Consider the following 15,200-nt stretch of genomic DNA (forward strand, 5'->3'; position numbering starts at 1 on the left):
AGTGGGGTGAATAGGCCGTGGCGCGGGTGGTTGATGGCCTTCCTGTGACATCGTGTGCTGTAGGTGTCCTGGAGGGCAGGCGGTGTGCCCCCGGTGATGCGTTGGGCAGAACGCACCACCCTCTGGACAGCCCTGCGGTTGCGCGCAGTAAAGTTGCCGTACCAGGCAGTGATAAGGCCCGACAGGATCCTCTCAATTGTGCATCTGTAAAAGTTTGTGAGGGTCTTAGGGGCCAAGCAAAATGTATTCAGCCTCCTGAGGTTGAAGAGGCACTGTTGCGCCTTCTTCACCACACTGTCTGTGTGGGTGGACCATTTCAGATTGTCAGTGATGTGTATGCAGAGGAACATGAAGCTTTTCACTTTCTCCACTGCGGTCCCGTCGATGTGGATGGGGGCGTGCTCCCTCTGCTATCTCCTGAAGTCCGATCAGCTCCTTCGTTTTGTTGACGTTGAGGGAGAGGTTATTTTCCTGGCACCACTCCGCCAGGGCCCTCACTTCTTCCCTGTAAACTGTCTCGTCATTGTTGGTAATCAGGCCTACTACTGTTGTGTCGTCTGCAAACTTGATGATTGAGTTGGAGGTGTGCGTGGCCATGCAGTCGTGGGTGAACAGGGAGTACAGGAGGGGGCTGAGCACGCACCCTTGTGGGGCCCCTGTGTTGAGGATCAGCGAAGTGGAGGTGTTGTTTCCTACCTTCACCACCTGGGGGCAGCCCATCAGGAAGTCTAGGACCCAGTTGAACAGGGCGGGGTTCAGACCCAGGGCCCGAGCTTAATGATGAGCTTGGAGGTTACTATGGTGTTGAAGGCTGAGCTATAGTCAATGAACAGCATTCTGACAAAGGTATTCCTCTTGTCCAGATGGGATAGGGCAGTGTGCAGTGCGATGGCGATTGCATCGTCTGTGGATCTACCTTGCTTTCTCAGGTACAGCAACAATGGTGGACATCTTGAAGCAAGTGGGGACATGTCCGTAAACACTCCAGCCAGCTGTCTGCGCATGCTCTGAGGACACGGCTAGGGATGCCGTCTGGGCCGGCAGCATTGCGTGGGTTAACAGGTTTAAATGTCTTACTCACGTCGGCCACGGAGAACGAGAACCCACAGTCCTTGGGAGTGGGCCGCGTCGGTGGCACTGTGTTATCCTCAAAGCGGGCTAAGAAGTAGTTTAGCTTGTCCAGGAGCAAGACGTCGGTGTCCGTGACGTGGCTGGTTTTCCCTTTGCAATCTGTGATTGTCTGTAGATCCTGCCACATATGTCTCGTGTCTGAGCCATTGAATTGCGACTTCACTTTGTCTCTGTGCTGACGTTTTGCCTGTTTGATTGCCTTACGGAGGGAATAACTACACCGTTTTTATTAGACCATAGTCCCAGTCACCTTGCCATGGTTAAATGCAGTGGTTCGCGCTTTCAGTTTTGCGCGAAATGCTGCCATCTATCCACGGTTTCTGGTTTGGGTAGGTTTTAATAGTCACCGTGGGAACAACATCCCCTATACACTTCCTGATTAACTCATTCACCGTGTCCGTGTATACGTCATGTTATTCTCAGAGGCTACCCAGAACATATCCCAGTCCGCGTGATCAGAACAATCTTGAAGCATGGATTCTGACTGGTCAGACCAGGGTTGAATAGACCTTAGCACGGGTACTTCCTGTTTGAGTTTCTGCCTATAGGAAGGGAGGAGCAAAATGGAGTCATGATCTAATTTGCCGAAGGGAGGGCGGGGGAGGGCTTTGTAGGCATCTCGAAAAGGCGAGTAGCAGTGGTCTAGTGTTTTTCCTAAGCGAGTAATACAGTCAATGTGTTGATAGAACTTTTGTAGCGTTTTCCTCAAATTTGCTTTGTTAAAATCCCCAGCTACAATAAATGCGGCCTCAGGATCAGACCAGAGAATCTTGTTTCTCATGGTCTGAGAGTCATTTAGGTGCCTTTTGGCACAGAAATGGTTGTCCTTCTGGAAGGTTCTGCCATCTCCACAGAGGAACTCTGGAGCTCTGTCAGAGTGACCATAGGGTTCTTGGTCACCTCCCTGACCAAGGCCCTTCTCCTCCGATTGCTCAGTTTGGCCAGGCGGCCAGCTCTTGGAAGAGTCTTGGTGGTTCCAAACTTCTTCCATTTAAGAATGATGGAGACCACTGTGTTCTTGGGGACCTTCAAAGCTGCAGACATTTTTTTGTACCCTTCCCCAGATCTGTGCCTCGACACAATCCTGTCTCGGAGCTCTACGGACAATTCCTTCGACCTCATGGCTTGGTTTTTGCTCTGACATGCACTGTCAACTGTGGGACCTTAAATAAACAGGTGTGTGCCTTTCCAAATCATGTCCAATCAATTGAATTTACCACAGGCACCTGAGCTCAAGTCTCATAGCAAAGGGTCTGAATACTTATGTAAATACGGTATTTCTGTTTTTATTTGTAATACATTTGCAAAAAATCTGGTTTTGCTTTGTCATTATGGGGTATTCTGTGTAGATTGATGATTGACATTTTTTAAAATCCATTTTAGAATAAGGCTGTAAAATGTGGAAAAGGTCAAGGGGTCTGAATACTTTCCGAATGCACTGTAGTGAGCAATATGTTTGGAACATCAAATCGCAAGAAAATCCCAGTATCTAATTGCAATACATATAGAATTGTGAGAATCTCCCAAAAATATAGACTCTTAGCTTTCATTTGACACCAAATGTGATATGCTCCTATAAACCTCACGTTACATTTTAGTCATTTAGCAGACACTCTTATCCAGAGCAACTTACAGCATACATTTTCATACTGGTCCCCCATGGCAATCGAACCCACAACCCTGGCGTTCCAAGCGCCATGCTCTACCAACTGAGTTACACTGGACTACGTTGGTGTTCATGGGTAATTTTAGATGGAAATGAACATATCCTCCTGTGTGCTTGAGTGTGTTTGAGTTGCTGTGGTATAGATTGTATGCGAGTTGTAACAAATATTTAGTTATTATAAAATACTTACCAGTGAATATGAGGAGGACCATGTGTAGAGATATCCATGATGAGATCCCATTTGAGGCCAAAGTGTAGTAGGCCATTATAGCTAATGAACTAGGCCTAATATATTTGTTGCTACTTTGTTACAATGTTCCCAAAAATGTAACTAAGTAAGCTCTTCTTTGGTGTCCCGAAATCACTTAAGCAGTGACAAAAACAAAATCAACAAATGAGATTGCTTTGATTTAAAGATAATCTAACTAACGTTTACCAATTCCTTTCTGGCCAGACAACACACTGATTTTCAATCAATTATACAGCCAATACAGATGAAGTTATCTTGCTAGCTTGATGACAATGAAGAAACAATAGCTGTCTTGACAAAATACTGCAATCAAACGGTTAAACACAACAGTGCGTTGTAACTGGCTAGTTAGCTAGCGTAACAACAAAAGAGCGACATTGAATTTTAGATAACCAAACTGCTAGCTAACGATTACTCTAACGTAAGCTATCTATCTATTCCTAGCCAATATTAATCCATCTTCACATTACATGTGTAGATATATGTCTGAGTGGCGCTCCATCTCCTAGTATGATAAGCGTTGTGTTATGCATTGTGCCAGAACAGAGGAAAATACAAAGGCATTGCTAGCAATACAGTCAACTCCACCGTTAACTAACTAGCTCCTAGAACTCCCCTTTGTGTTAGCTAGCTAGCTAACGTTAGTGATCAACGCTAACGTTAGCTATCGTTAACAAAGCTAGCTAGCTGCGTTAGCACAATTACGTTTCATTACCAACATTGAAATCGAACATAAATATGTCACCATATATAAACTAAAAAAACAACAACAATATAACCGAAAGAAAACTGTTACCTAAAAAACAAACGAGCGTTGTAACCCGCTCTTCTCCTGTTTTACGCCTCCACAGCCTCGCAAATGCTAAATACAAGCTAGCCTGCTAACGTTAGCTAGCTTCCAAAGCAATGGCAGAACGGAACGAAAATATTATTGAGGTATCGTTTAAATGTCACTTCACTGTCTTCTTCTAGTGAAGGTGGCGAAAATGTTCCTTCAGAGTTTCATCATTATTGAAAATGTTAAAGCATAAGCCCCTAACACTCCGGGCTCTAAACTGTATGTAACAGTACATCCCGTGTAGCCACAACTACCTATGCATTGGCTGAATGTTGTTACAGCCGGGGTATCATTATCATTATCATCAGCGTCGTCGTCTTCTTCTTCTTCTTCTTCTTCTTCTTCATCTTCATCTTGTGCGTTTCCGGCAAACTAAACTGTGTATTGCGTATTGCTGCCATCCTCAGGTCGGAGTGCGAATTACACATTTAAATATCTATACCAGGGGTGTCAAACGTCCGGCCCGCGGGCCGGATCAGGCCCGCAAACGGGTTTAATCCGGCCCGCGAGATGATAAAAAAAAAAAATGCGCTGCAATTTTTCAATAAAATAAACTGCTGTTCCAATTATGTCCACTGGATGGCGCAATAGCAATTGTGTTAAGCAAGCAAACTGTTTATACCGGGGCAGAGCAAGTAGGTCAAGCACGTGCAGCCAATGAGCTACTTTGTTTTGCCTGCGATATTTATTACGGCTTCTACTTTTAACATTATGTGCTTTGGCACCCTCATTGCCCCAATATGTCTCTGTCAAAAAAGGGAAAAGTGGACGCAGAGTGCAGAGTGTTCCAAGAAAAATGGTCATCCTATTTATTCACGGAATTGAATGGGAAAGCTGTATGTTTGGTGTGTTCAGAGCATGTTGCAGTGCTGAAAGAATATAACCTTCGTCGCCACTATGTGAGTCTTCATGCCGACAAATATGACAACTTTCAAGGACAGCGGAGATGAGAGAAGGTGAATGAACTGTTGGCGGGTCTGAAGAAACAGCAGTCTGTGTTTACTCACAGCCGAGACATCAGTGACGCTGCAGTGAAAGCTAGCTACCTCATTGCTAATGAAATCGCAGTGGCTTCAAAACCATTTAGTGAGGGTGAATTTGTAAAAACATGCATGATGAAGGCAGCGGAGATTGTGTGCCCTGAAAAGCTGCAGGCTTTTGCAAATATCAGCCTGACAAGAAACACAGTTGCAGACAGGATTTCCGATCTTTCAGTGGATTTGGACAGCCAGTTGAAGCAAAAAGTAAAGTCATTTATTGCGTTTTCGGTTGCAATTGATGAAAGCACGGACATTACAGATGTTGCACAACTGGCCATTTTTATCCGCGGAGTTGATGACACATTGACCGTCACCGAGGAGTTCGTGGAGTTGGTGCCGATGACAGATACAACGACAGCAGCCGATATTTTTACCGCACTCGTCGGCGCGCTGGACAGGGTCGGAGTGGACTGGTCCCGCGCTGTCAGCCTGGCTACAGATGGTGCGCCCTCAATGATCGGGAAAAAAGCAGGCGTTGTGACAAAGTTCAGAGAGAAAGTGCAATCTGCAAATGGAGGACGTGATTTTTTGACTTTTCACTGTATTTTGCACCAGGAGGCTTTGTGTTGCAAGTCATTAAAGATGGATGACGTCATGAAGGTGGTCATCCAAACTGTTAATTTCATCCGATCCAGAAGCCTGAATCACCGTCAGTTTGACAGCCTTCTCAGAGAGAAAGACCACATCTATGGCCTGCCATACCACACTGAGGTAAAATGGTTAAGCCGAGGTGCTGTGCTGAGGCGTTTCTTTGATTTACGAGAAGAAATTGAACAGTTCATGGAAGAAAAGGGCAAACCAGTGTTAGAATTTCATTCCGCAGAATGGATGCAGGCCCTTGCATTTATGGTGGATGTTACAGAGCACCTGAATAACTTGAACAAACAGCTGCAAGGGCGCAACAAAGTTGTCACGCAGTATTATGACAGCATACGTTCTTTCAAGTTGAAGCTGTCATTGTGGGAGACGCAACTTGCCGGTGGTGATGCAGCTCACTTCCCCTGTCTGAAAAATGTGTGCGCGACCCAACATGTGGCAGACATGAAGCGGTTCAAAGATAAAATAACGGGACTGTTACGGGAGTTTGAGCAACGCTTTCAGATTTATGTTTATATGTTTTTATGTTGATGTGCTATTGTTTTTAATTGATTTTATTTTATTTGTATATTTAACCTATTCTTGACTCTGTGGTTCTTGCACTTGTTTGGGGAACAGGATTTCATTATTTTCATCTACATTTCTGCCTGAGAAATGACACCCTGATATAGTTCTGTGATCTGTGAAACAGTTCTGTTAATCACTGAGGCATTGTGTGTTTGTGTGTTCTTTTTCTTTAGAATTTTCAAATAAACTTGACGTGTTTTATGATTAATAGTGATGTTGTGCTTGTACTATTTTGGACACACTGTCCTCAGGCTCCAGCTTTATGTTGTATGTTGATCGTATTAAAACAAAGAAAACAATCTGAAGTTGTTGTTTTTAAGTTATATATACCATGATTTTTCCGGTCCGGCCCACTTGGGAATAGATTTTCCTCCATGTGGCCCCTGAGCTAAAATGAGTTTGACACCCCTGATCTATACGCATCACCCGTAGGTGCAGGCCGGTAGAACAGAGAAACGACAACAGCTTCCTTGCTATTTCGCTCTGCCTGTCATTTGAGGCCAAAATTGTTACAAGCTAAAATGTGGTTACACCCGACTCAGCCAGGTATGAAAAATTAAATAGTATGAAAAATAAAAAAATTATGTATGCACTCACTAACTGTAAGTCGCTCTGGATAAGAGCGTCTGCTAAATGACTAAAATGTAAATGTAAACAAAATATTTGAAATAACTTGAAATATCTCAATCAAATTTTATTGGTCACAAACACATATTTAGCAGATGTTACTGCAGGTGTAGCGAAATGCTTGTGTTCCTAGCTCCAACAGTGCAGTAGTATCTAACAATTCACAATAATACACACAAATCTAAAAGTAAAAGAATGGAATTAAGAAATATATTAATATCAGGATGAGCGATGTCTGAGTGGCATTGACTAAAATACAGTAGAAAATAATACAGTATATACATATGAGATGAGTAAAGCAGTATGTAAACATTATTAAAGTGACTAGTGTTCCATTATTAAAGTGGCCAGTGATTCCATGTCTATGTACAGTGGGGAAAAAAAGTATTTAGTCAGCCACCAATTGTGCAAGTTCTCCCACTTAAAAAGATGAGAGAGGCCTGTAATTTTCATCATAGGTACACGTCAACTATGACAGACAAATTGAGAAAAAAAAATCCAGAAAATCACATTGTAGGATTTTTAATGAATTTATTTGCAAATTATGGTGGAAAATAAGTATTTGGTCACCTACAAACAAGCAAGATTTCTGGCTCTCACAGACCTGTAACTTCTTCTTTAAGAGGCTCCTCTGTCCTCCACTCATTACCTGTATTAATGGCACCTGTTTGAACTTGTTATCAGTATAAAAGACACCTGTCCACAACCTCAAACAGTCACACTCCAAACTCCATTATGGCCAAGACCAAAGAGCTGTCAAAGGACACCAGAAACAAAATTGTAGACCTGCACCAGGCTGGGAAGACTGAATCTGCAATAGGTAAGCAGCTTGGTTTGAAGAAATCAACTGTGGGAGCAATTATTAGGAAATGGAAGACATACAAGACCACTGATAATCTCCCTTGATCTGGGGCTCCACGCAAGATCTCACCCTGTGGGGTCAAAATGATCACAAGAACGGTGAGCAAAAATCCCAGAACCACACGGGGGGACCTAGTGAATGACCTGCTGAGAGCTGGGACCAAAGTAACAAAGCCTACCATCAGTAACACACTACGCCGCCAGGGACTCAAATCCTGCAGTGCAAGACGTGTACCCCTGCTTAAGCCAGTACATGTCCAGGCCCGTCTGAAGTTTGCTAGAGTGCATTTGGATGATCCAGAAGAGGATTGGGAGAATGTCATATGGTCAGATGAAACCAAAATAGAACTTTTTGGTAAAAACTCAACTCGTCGTGTTTGGAGGACAAAGAATGCTGAGTTGCATCCAAAGAACACCATACCTACTGTGAAGCATGGGGGTGGAAACATCATGCTTTGGGGCTGTTTTTCTGCAAAGGGACCAGGACGACTGATCCGTGTAAAGCAAAGTATGAATGGGGCCATGTATCGTGAGATTTTGAGTGAAAACCTCCTTCCATCAGCAAGGGCATTGAAGATGAAACGTGGCTGGGTCTTTCAGCATGACAATGATCCCAAACACACCGCCCGGGCAACGAAGGAGTGGCTTCGTAAGAAGCATTTCAAGGTCCTGGAGTGGCCTAGCCAGTCTCCAGATCTCAACCCCATAGAAAATCTTTGGAGGGAGTTGAAAGTCTGTGTTGCCCAGCGACAGCCCCAAAACATCACTGCTCTAGAGGAGATCTGCATGGAGGAATGGGCCAAAATACCAGCAACAGTGTGTGAAAACCTTGTGAAGACTTACAGAAAACGTTTGACCTGTGTCATTGCCAACAAAGGGTATATAACAAAGTATTGAGAAACTTTTGTTATTGACCAAATACTTATTTTCCACCACATTTTGCAAATAAATTCATAAAAAATCCTACAATGTGATTTTCTGGAATTTTCTTTCTCATTTTGTCTGTCATAGTTGACGTGTACCTATGATGAAAATTACAGGCCTCTCTCATCTTTTTAAGTGGGAGAACTTGCACAATTGGTGGCTGACTAAATACTTTTTTTCCCCACTGTATATAGGGCAGCAGCCTCTAAGGTGCAGTGTTGAGTAACCGGGTGGAGGCCGGCTAGTGATGGCTATTTAACAGTCTGATGGCCTTGAGATAGAAGCTGTTTTTCAGTCTCAGCTTTGATGCACCTGTACCGACCTTGCCTTCTGGATGATAGCGGGGTGAACAGGCCGTGGCTCAGGTGGTTGATGTCCTGGCCTTCCTGATGGCCAGGACATGATGATCTTTTTGGCCTTCCTGTGACATCGGGTGCTGTAGGTGTCCTGGAGGGCAGCCAGTGTGCCCCTGGTGATGAGTTGGGCAGAACGCACCATCATCTGGAAAGCCCTGTGGTTGCGGGTGGTGCAGGTGCCGTACCAGGCGGTGATACAGCCCGACAGAATGCTCTCAATTGTACATCTGTAAAAGTTTGTGAGGGTCTTAAGGGCCAAGCTGAATTTCTTCAGCCTCCTGAGGTTGAAGAGGTGCTGTTGTGCCTTCTTCACCACACTGTCTGTGTGGGTATCTATTTACTACTGTGAAGTGGGTCCAATTAAATGAGAGAGGGACGAATGGTAGCCTATCCTAATTTGTTGTAGGCCTATAGGCTATTTTGCGAATATGAAACCATCACAGTCAGAAAAGGTGAGGAATTTATTCTGCAATGATCATTGAAATTAAATAAATAATAGGAAATAGATGCCTATTTCTAATTATTTTAGAATGCAAAGATAAAATAAATAGATTTGAACTCTTCTCACTAACAGCAAATGATTGCATCTTGTTATTATATTTAGCTACCTGTTTTTTGTTACGAATAAGAGTGTCATCAAATATTCTTGCACAAGGCTACTAAAAAGGCTACCCTTTCCTTCTTGCAATGCAATACTTCAACCACTGTGCATATGCATGATCTGAAGTTTGCGGGAGGATAAGCACATTCTCACGTCAAGTAATTTCTTTATAAATTCCCAATTTTGTGTGAAAACTGGCGCATGCATGTTTTGGGGCATATTTTGTGCGTACGCAACGTTAATAAATGAGGCCCCTGATACCTATTGACCTTCCTCACAGAATTCTGGATAGAGAAAAACTGCCTTCCCAGCTCCTCTCTATCTCACTCACGTTACCACTCCTGGGTTAACCCCTCTACTATGATGCTTCTACATTCCATCCCCCCTAATGGGACCACCACATCTACCTCCTCCCTCTTCAGAGCTGCCTTCGCTACCTTATCTGCTGCCTCATTTCCCCTACCCCAACATGAGCTGGGATCCACAGAAAACCTACCTTACACCCTTTCTGACCCACCCTATCAGGTCTGGCCATGCCTTTGACTTCCCTTCTCTCAGCGAGACCAGGCTAGCAGCAGAGTCTGAACAAAAAACCCTTTAGGCCCCATTTCTTCCACCCACCCCAATGCCCACACTAGTGCTAGCGTTTCAGCAGAGAAGACTGAACCTCCATCAAACAGCCACTGAGGAACACACGGCCAGCAGACAGGGACCCCCACTTCCAGACCTCCCATTCTTAACTCCTCCCGCCATTCCTGCACTTAGGTTACATAGCTTGGCCTACCTCTTCTCACTCCATTTCCCTCACCTCCCCATTCCCATACCTCTCCCAACAGACCCCTTGCGAGGGAACTTGAGTCATTCCCCCATACTTTCATCCCGTAGCGCATGGCCAGATTAGCTCGTCGCAGCCTCAACTGAACCTCCTCCATTTCAACAAACAACACAGGGATAGGGGTAGTTCGAAATGCCCCACAACACAACCTCAGCACCCTTGCCTGTACCACATCCAACATCCACAGTGTTGTAGCCGTCGCCGCTCCAAATGCCATGCTCCAATAGTCAAGCACCGAGCGGATCATCGCTTGTTTAAATAATTTGCATGGTGCTTCTATCTGCTCCCCATGATATCTGGGTCAGACACTGCATTATATTAATGACATTAGAACACCTTTCAACTACTTTTTTCACTTGAATCCTCTAGGACATTCTCTCTTCCAACCAAACCCCCAGGAATTTGATCATCTTGACCCGTTCCAGCAGTGTATCATACATTTCAAGCCCTTGCTCCACCTTCTTTTTTTATATAAAAACATAAGGGCTTGGTCTAAATCCCCACTTATCTGCTCAGTACAACACCCTTCCCAATGCATCCTGCACCTTCTGGATATTCCTTCCTCTTTTCCAGAGCGCCCCATCATCAGCAAACAGGGAGAGGCCAAAACCAGGCTCGAGATCCTGGAAAATGTCATTCATCATTATATTAAACCCAATTGGAATAATTACACTTCCCTGCAGTGTCCCATTCTCTATCCCCACTGACTCAAAATAGGCCCCACCAACTCTGACCTGGATCGTCCGGTTCTTCAAGAAATCCTGGATCCAATTAAACAGATGTCCCCGCACCCCAGCAGCATACAACTTCAGCAGCAGTCCCCCTTTCCAGAGCATGTCATATGCCTTTTCAATGTCCAGAAACACCACCACCACTCCCTCCTTGTTGGCCAGCACCTTCTTTATGTCACATGGTACACCGTCCTAACCCATATCCACTCTGGTACGGGGAAAAGAGACCTTTACTCTCAAACATACAGTATGTTTTAATCTGTCTGTGCTCATTCTTTCCATTACTTTACACAGTACAGAGGTCAACGCTATGGGTCCATATGAGCCCGGGTGGGATGATTATTTTCCCGCTTTCACAATTGGCACCACTATGTGCATGTTTCCAGGCTGCTGGTAACTTCCCCTCCTCCCATACTGTATTCATTAACGGCAGCACCTCCTCCAGTACCAAATCATACAGGTGTTGAAGTTGTTCACAGCATAGCCTATCCTTACATGGGGCCGTTTCCTCCTCCTTGTATCGCCCGATGCAGATCATTCATTGTAAAAATAAACACATTGCTCGGGTCAATATTGTCATAGTTGGGCTCAAGCTTTTTATGTGGTAATAGTCTATTAACCTTACTCATTCCTTCTGCACGTTCTCTGTAAATTCCTCCTGTAGAGTCCAGGGGTCTAGGTCTTTCATCCACTTCATCAACCAATCTCCAGCGCGAGGCATGGGTTGTAAAAGTGAATTACTGTAATTCTACCCTGGACACTCCACACTTCAATCGCTATACAGTACATTCCAACTAGAGATTAATATTTTCCAGAAAATCTACCATGTTTCAAAACCATGAATAATTAATATTTATCCCGGGAAATGCAGCAAATATCGGAAGTGCCCATTTAAAGCATTTAAAAACAAGATATGGTCACTATGCCAGGGTTCTCCCAAAATAAGATTGTTGCTGCGCCACTTTGCCAGCTTGCCTGCGCCACTATGTGAAGATTTTACAGCAAGTGAAACTGATGTTTAGTAATGATAGAGTAACTTTGATCGCCAATAACATTGTTGTGAATTGCGAAACAGGCCATTCATAAAATCAGAGCGTTATCATGTTCCTTAATTTTGGAGTATTTTGGTATTTTATTAGGATACCCATTAGCTGTTGCAAAAGCATTAGCTACTCTTCCTGGGGTCCACACAAAACAGCTCAAGGACAGAACTACGTCATTGAAAAATAAATGTATAAAAAGGCACTCGTAGCCTACATATCAATACATACACACAAACTATCTAGGTCAAATAGGGGAGAGGCGTTGTGCCGTGAGGTGTTGCTTTATCAGTTTTTTTAAACCAGGTTTGCTGTTCATTTGAGCAATAAGAGATGGAATGGAGTTTCTGACACACACTTACCCCACCAGACATGCCACCAGGGGTCTTTTCACAGTCCCTAAATCCAGAACAAATTCAAGAAAGTGTACAGAGCCATTATTGCATGGAACTCTGACACACACTTACACCACCAGACATGCCACCAGGGGTCTTTTCACAGTCCCCAAATCCAGAACAAATTCAAGAAAGTGTACAGAGCCATTATTGCATGGAACTCTGTTTGACTATGCAAGCAATTTGGGGTTTTCAACACTTTGTTTATTATAAAAAGTAGAAGTGATGCAGTCAGTCTCTCCTCAAGTCTTAGCCAAGAGAGATTGGCATGCATAGTATTTATAATCAGCCCTCTGATTACAATGAAGAGCAAGACGTACCGCTCTGTTCTGGGCCAGCTGCAGCTTAACTAGGTATTTCCTTGCAGCACTCAGCCACACAACTGGACAATAATCAAGATAAGACAAAACTAGAGCCTGCAGGACTTTTTTTTTGTAGTGTGGTGTCAAAAAAGCAGAGTATCTCTTTATTATGGACAGACCTATCCCCATCTTTACAACCATTGAATCTATATGTTTTCACCATGACAGTTTACAATTTAAGGTAACGCCAAGTATTTTAGTCTCCTCAACTTGTTCAACAGCCACACCATTTATTATCAGATTCAGCTGAGGTCTAGAACTTAGTGAAGAATTTGTACCAAATACAATGCTCTTAGTTTTAGAGATGTTCAGGACCAGTTTATTACTGGCCACCCATTCCAAAACAGACTGCAACTCTTTTATAAGGGATTCAGTGACTTTATTAGCTGTGATTGCTGATGCGTATATGGTAAAATCATCAGCATACATGGACACACATCAGTGGTGGTCAGTGGCGTTTAAGATGAGGGAGGACGATTATTTTTTTCATGAGCATGAACTCATTTCTATTACAGCATATTGGATGACTGTCATTCATATTTCATTCACCCAGTTCAATGTAACAGCGTTAGGTTTAGGCTACTACATGATACTCAAATTTTCCCTATCATTAGTCCAACATTTGCAAACTAGAGTTTCTGTTGGACAAATTCAGGTATGTTTATCCATTTACATTTACATTTTAGCCATTTATCCCCGTTTTGTTCCGCTTGCTTCCGTTTAAGAAACTTTTTTCAACAGAATCGGTGGAATGAATACACCCCTGATCATGCGTAAACACAGTTCACTTTCATAGCAGCCATGTTGTATTCCTTCTCGCATCTATGTACTCTCCTCCTCTCACCATGTCCCTTCGCTTGTGGACTTCAATACACAACACATCAGCTGTATGTGACCAGGCGAAAAAACCTTTCCAAGACAAACCGCTACACAAAGCCTACATCTTTGTCACCATATTAGCTAAAGTAACGTCATATTCAGCATAGGTAATATAACCAATACAACCGGCTCTGATCGAGCAGAATTCATGGTTCCTTCTATTGGGCAAGTCGTCCAGGTCCTGAGGCAGCAAAGCATCCCCAAACCATCACACCACCACCATGCTTGACCTTTGGTATGATGTTCTTACTGTGTAATGCAGTGTTTGGTTTTCGCCAGGCATAATGGGACCCATCTCGTCCAAAAAGTTGACTCAAGTTTGCCAAAAAGCACCTGGATGATCATCAAGACTCTTGGAAGAACGTTCTATGGACAGATGATTCAAAAGCAATACTGGTTCCAGTAATGCCTGGCGAAAACCAAACTCTGCATTCCACAGTAAGAACATCATAGCAAAGGTCAAGCATGGTGGTGGTGGTGTGATGGTTTGGGGATGCTTTGCTGCCTCAGGACCTGGACGACTTGCCTTAATAGAAGGAACCATGAATTCTGCTCTGTATCAGAGAATTCTACAGGAGAATGTCAGACCATTCGTCTGTGAGCTGAAGCTGAAGCGCAGCTGGGTCATGCAGCAAGACAATGATCCAAAACACACAATCAAGTCTACATGAAAATTAATAAAAAGCAACAAATTGGAAGTTTTGGAATGGCCTAGTCAAAGTCCAGACCTAATCCCAATTGAGATGTTGTGGCAGGACTTGAAAGGAGCAGTTCATGCTTGAAAACCCACACGTCACTGAGTTAAAGCAGTTCTGCATGGAAGAGTGGGCCAAAATTCCTCCACAGCGACGTGAGAGACTGATCAACAACTACAGGAAGCATTTGGTTGGAGTCATTGCATCTAAAGGTGGCACAACAAGTTATTGAGTGTAAGGGGGCAATTACTTTTCACACAGGGGAATTGGGTGTTGCATAACTTTGTTTATGAAATAAATTAAATAAATATGTAATTGTTGTGTTATTTGTCCACTTATGTTCCCTTTATCTAATATTAGGTTTTGGTTGAAGATCTGATAACATTCAGTATCACAAATATGCAAAAGTAGAGAAAATTAGAAAGGGGGTAAATACTTTTTCATAGCACTGTAGCTCCTCAGACCTGGCCTTGGTCGGCAGGATCACTGGACAGAGAGTAGCAGTCCCAGCAACTGATGCCAACTGCGTCGCGGGATCCAAACTCAAAAGTTAGCTAGCTACTAAGAAACCTTCCAATACACTTTCAGAACAACAAACTTTCCAAAACAGCAAACTGAGCTCTCCCTCGTTCCGCATTTCAGCAGTAGGCCTGGGCTATCTCGACACAGAGCACGATCAGGACACACAGAGTGCACCTGTAGTAGGCTATAGCGTTGTCGAAGGGCAGTCAAACAAAAGTAAAATGACCAAAGTTGCTAAGCTTGCTAGATAACCTCCAACGAATGACAGAATATGTCCTATTTG

The 15,200-nt window shown here is 43.6% G+C and overlaps 1 protein-coding gene across 1 annotated transcript in view; it reads right to left on the reverse strand.

Annotated features, from left to right (window-relative positions):
- LOC311127076 (low-density lipoprotein receptor-related protein 12-like) overlaps positions 1 to 3,769 on the reverse strand; it is a 34,602-nt gene extending 30,833 nt beyond the window's left edge. Inside the window, exon 1 of the mRNA XM_084158839.1 lies at positions 2,988 to 3,769. Within this exon, the coding sequence (XP_084014965.1) occupies positions 2,988 to 3,063 (76 nt within the window). The 5' untranslated portion in view covers positions 3,064 to 3,769. The remainder of the gene's footprint in view (positions 1 to 2,987) is intronic.
- Positions 3,770 to 15,200: the final 11,431 nt, after the last annotated feature.

Source organism: Coregonus lavaretus (assembly GCF_964263955.1).
Source record: "Coregonus lavaretus genome assembly, chromosome: 3".
Taxonomy (NCBI): domain Eukaryota; kingdom Metazoa; phylum Chordata; class Actinopteri; order Salmoniformes; family Salmonidae; genus Coregonus; species Coregonus lavaretus.